A 4,725-nucleotide genomic window follows, 5' to 3' on the forward strand; every position below is an offset into this window, starting at 1 on the left:
CAAAATGAACTTTCAGTATTTCTGAGTCCAAGCATTTTCGAAGCGCTGAAGCACTTATTTCTAGGCTGCGGCCTTGAGTATTCTTGGCTCATTGTCACACTTTAACACTTAAGCCGTATTGTTAGGATTTTTTTTTTTCTTTCCTTTTTTCTACTATCTATAGAATATTCTCTTCACGTACTATGTACTCCCAATAACATGAGCGCTCACGACTCAACCTGTATTTGTAAACAACAGGAATTCGAGTCAAGGCTGGATTCACGCCATTTTGTTTTTTTTCTAGGAAAATAACTTCACAATATTATTTAGCAATGTAGAGGACCTAGATCTTCAATGTCCGAGTAAGGATAAAGAAGATTTACTTCTAAAATTAGCAATAATTGCGTTTATTCTTTTTTTTGGCGGGAACCCAGGACGAGCGAATGTAAACAAAGCAAAACACAAGAGTCAAGGTTATAATCCTTTGTTATAACCTTGGTAATGCTATGAAAGGGTCAGTATGCTGTTACGATTAGATATATCTCAATAAAACAACGAAAACTTCTTTTGTATCGTAACACTCTACCAAAAATCTGCATTTGTATTTTGTAGAAAAGGACAGGTTAATTAGCTCACGGACAGTTTCGTGTATGTTAACCTAATGATAGTACATAATATTTATCATATCACTCTTAACTGGCACTCTAATAACACATTTTAACCACGCTTAATCTGAGATGATCGTAAAAAACACCGTTTGCCTTTTGTTTTATTCTTATTTAACTCCTCATGTCATGCGATATCATCTGTTAATTATAGTTATTTGCATCCCAGATTATAGTTTGAGGAAGTTCGTTAACACTCAGTCACGCAGGACATTAGTTAATTCAACCTGCGCCTTTCTCAGCTTCTGTTCTCGTAAGCTCATTGTTATTGTCAGCTGTTACTCATCATGTTCACATACCCCCCCCCCCCTCCTTACCTCTCTCTTTCTCTCTCTCTCTCTCTCTCTCTCTATATATATATATATATATATATATATATATATATATAAATATATATATGATATATTCATTTATCTATTTATATATCTATCTATCTCGATCGATCCATCTGTAAAAATCGACGACTTGGTGTGAAATACCATGCCCGTGATTTAAGTAGTCTCTCACTACTTAAATTGTAGTAAGATCAAAGTCTACACTAAACAGAAAACGGAGTGATAGCATTGCAGTTATAGTACAGTACATCACATGTATTATATCCTAACCAAATTTACTTTTGTGACTAGTATCTTATAATCCATTATTTGCCGCTCACTGAATATACCATACACATCCACAATGTTTACTCCAAATTCTACGCGGATTGAAGTAACTAAACTGTACACATTCCCGCTCACTCTCATTGCATTTGCCTTCCAGTTACCAGGAAAGCATAAGACCAAAGACACCGAAGCCTACAAGAAACCTATTCCAGACTGTCATGCTGTTTCTGCCCGTCTCCCACACCTATGGCCACGGAATGGTTACTGCGACACTCTTTAATGGCGGCACCGTTGTTGTTATGCTCAGATTCTCACCGAAAAGTTTTTTTGAAACCATTGAAAGGTTTAAGGTAATTTGTGGGTGGATATTCAGTGCTTTATATTTTTAACGAGACCTCGTGTAGCTAGCATTTGCTTGATGTTTGGAATAATGTGTCGTTTTAAGGTATAATAAATTGTTATCGCTCGTTCAGCAGATATGTTATTTTTCATTGATTTGTAGACTTTACGTTTCATGAAATTTGTTGATTAATTAATGAATTTATCTTCTGTGAACTTTCAAAATCGATATACACGCGAAGGCCTTCTTGTATAGCAAGTGATATTTCAACTTATAGTGCAATATAGCATTTACTAAAATTCCAGTTGACTTTCATTTCCAGGCGACATAGTTTAAAGTTGTCCAGCAACATAGTACTGCATTGCTTATTCCTTCGTACCCTTTTCAATTTTTCGGGACTGACAATGTATACCCATGGTTTACTTTATTTCATCCAGTTTCTACAGCCAGGTTTATCATTTCAAAAAGCACCGCTCTCTATTTTGAGAAATGCCACGTACCAAAAGCCCCCCCCCCCCTCTCTCTCTCCCTCCCCGCGCGTCGATACCCGTTCTATACCTTCGATCTAAATCATCCTTTCAGGTGACGTGGGCGCCCATCGTGCCCTACATCGCAAACTTCCTCATAGACACGCCCCTCATGAAGAAGTACGACATTTCGTCCCTCGTGGGCTTCACCACCGCCGCCGCCCCGATCTCAGCCGCTGCATCCAACACTCTCATGAAAAAGGTGAGTCTGCGGCTGCGAGATGGTGAATGTTTGACGACGTCCTGCCTGCCATAGGCCTAGGTGGGCTGCATTCAGGGGAGGATATTTTTGTGGCCGGCCTTGTGCCAGGGACCTCCACCAACTATTTTGTGGTTGTATAGTCGTTATTCTTATCAGTTTCTTTAATTCTGTTGTATGTGCTTCAACGGTTATGTGTGGTTTTGCGTTTTACTTCTTTTAGTTGTATATGTAAGTCATTTTAGTGACAGTATTTTTCTTATCATCATTAACTCATATTATATTCTAGACCAGTGGTTCTCAACCTGAGGGCCACGTTAAGGATTTAGGAGTACCACAAAGAGCCACATAAACATATTTCTATTATGTAATAACTCACGATATACATATTTGATCCAGAAAATCCTTCCTTTACGCAAAGTGCACAATTTCTCTCATTGCAGACTGGGCGAGTTATTGGATCAGCTTATGGGTTAACAGAAACGAACGGCGCCGTGTCTGCAAACAGCACACTCTTTGGCTTCAATCCGGAATCTGTCGGGCGCATTGTTCCTTACTGTGACGTAAAGGTTTGAATTATCTTTGAGTACAAGATTACGTGCTCTATAATGAGTATCATTCTTCTCTCAGCAAAACGACAGATTTTTGTTTAATTACATTTTGTGTGTGTTTGCCGCTGTCTTGTATGTCGATGTTGAGACGCTATATATAGGTCTGATTCCAGAGCACCCATTAGGATTTTCATTACTTACGTGAGTTATATGTTTATTTCACTTGCGTGAGCATTATATCCCCGAGCTAACACATAGTATTCAACATAGAGAGAGAGAGGGAGAGAGAGAGAGAGAGAGAGAGAGAGAGAGAGAGAGAGAGAGAGAGAGAGAGAGAGAGAGAGAGAGAGAGAGAGAGAGAGAGAGAGAGAGAGAGAGAGAGAGAGAGAGAGAGAGAGAGAGAGAGGAGAAGAGAAAAAGAGAGAGAAGAGAGAGAGAGAGAGAGAGAGAGAGAGAGAGAGAGAGAGAGAGAGAGAGAGAGAGAGAGAGAGAGAGAGAGAGAGAGAGAGAGAGAGAGAGAGAGAGAGAGAGAGAGAGAGAGAGAGAGAGAGAGAGAGAGAGAGAGAGAGAGAGAGAGAGAGAGAGAGAGAGAGAGAGAGAGAGAGGAGAGAGAGAGAGAGAGAGAGGAGAGAGAGGAGAGAGAGAGAGAGAGAGAGAGAGAGAGAGAGAGAGAGAGAGAGAGAGAGAGAGAGCGAGAGAGAGAGAGAGAGAGAGAGAGAGAGAGATACAGAGAGATAGAGAGCGTGCGTGCGTGTGTAAATACGTGTGTGTGTGTTTTCGAAATACATATAGGCCTATGTAAGAAAGTAAGTCTGATATTACAGGTGGTGGACGTGGAGACCGGGCGAATGCTTGGCGAGCGGCAGGAGGGCGAGGTGTGTGCCAGAGGACCCAACATCATGCTGGGTTACATGAACAACCCAAAGGCCACAGCTGCAGCCCTCGACGCCGAGGGATGGCTGCACACGGGGGACATTGGATATTTTGACGAAGACAATTTCCTGTTCATCACAGACAGAATTAAAGATCTCATAAAAGTGAAGAGTCTCCAGGTAAGGAATAAACATCGGAGAATTTATAATCAACCCTTAACTTTCAATAAGCTCGATTCTTTCAATATCCGAGAATTCAGTCGACATCAACGACACTTTCAATTATCTACAACAATGCCTATGTAAATCACAAGTTCACCTCAGGCATACGATAAGATAACAAAGCGCACAACAAGAACAGACAATCATTCTAACTCGAAGTGAACCCCGTCAGGTATCCCCCACTGAACTCGAGGCAGTGTTGCTGAGTCACCCTGCCGTAGAAGATGCCGCAGTAGTTGGTGTTCCACATGCGAAGTTAGGAGAGGCACCGCGGGCTTATGTTGTGCTCAGGTCTGGGGCAATTTTGCGCCCACACGAAATTGAAGATTTTGTTTCAGGTTAGTCTTTCTGTCTGTCTTGCAATATTCTATATATTGATTTACCTGACGCAAACATTGCTGAAATAATAATTACACAATGCAATGCCATACTAAGGTGATTTTGTCACAATTTATCATCTAGAATTGTACTACAGTGTACTGATTATCTAACAAATATGTTAACAGAGCGTGTGAGTTCCTACAAGCAACTGGCAGGTGGAGTTAGGACTGTTGATGCCATACCCAGGAACCCAGCAGGGAAAATCCTCAGACGGCAGCTTAAGAAGGACTTTATGAGTTCTAAACTGTAAGCAGTGTCTGGAGGAGAATCTAGTCATGGAACAGAGGAAATGTATTGCTTTCTAAAGATATGATTGGCTGATTTGCCTGCATAAAGAAATGAATTATAAAAGTGTATGGTATTCAATATTATATATATATATATATA

At 40.6% G+C, this 4,725-nt stretch overlaps 1 protein-coding gene across 2 annotated transcripts in view; it reads left to right on the forward strand.

Moving 5' to 3' along the window:
• LOC122260506 (uncharacterized) overlaps positions 1–4,725 on the forward strand; it is a 13,036-nt gene extending 8,311 nt beyond the window's left edge. For both annotated transcript variants that reach the window (XM_043027821.2, XM_043027822.2), the window contains exons 6-11: positions 1,404–1,596; positions 2,169–2,315; positions 2,756–2,881; positions 3,688–3,915; positions 4,130–4,295; positions 4,464–4,725. In XM_043027821.2, coding sequence (XP_042883755.2) covers positions 1,404–1,596; positions 2,169–2,315; positions 2,756–2,881; positions 3,688–3,915; positions 4,130–4,295; positions 4,464–4,588 — 985 coding nt within the window. In that variant the 3' untranslated portion in view covers positions 4,589–4,725. The remainder of the gene's footprint in view (positions 1–1,403; positions 1,597–2,168; positions 2,316–2,755; positions 2,882–3,687; positions 3,916–4,129; positions 4,296–4,463) is intronic.

This window comes from Penaeus japonicus, unplaced genomic scaffold (assembly GCF_977035675.1).
Source record: "Penaeus japonicus unplaced genomic scaffold, GWHDUDI00000001_assembly GWHDUDI00000004, whole genome shotgun sequence".
NCBI lineage: Eukaryota > Metazoa > Arthropoda > Malacostraca > Decapoda > Penaeidae > Penaeus > Penaeus japonicus.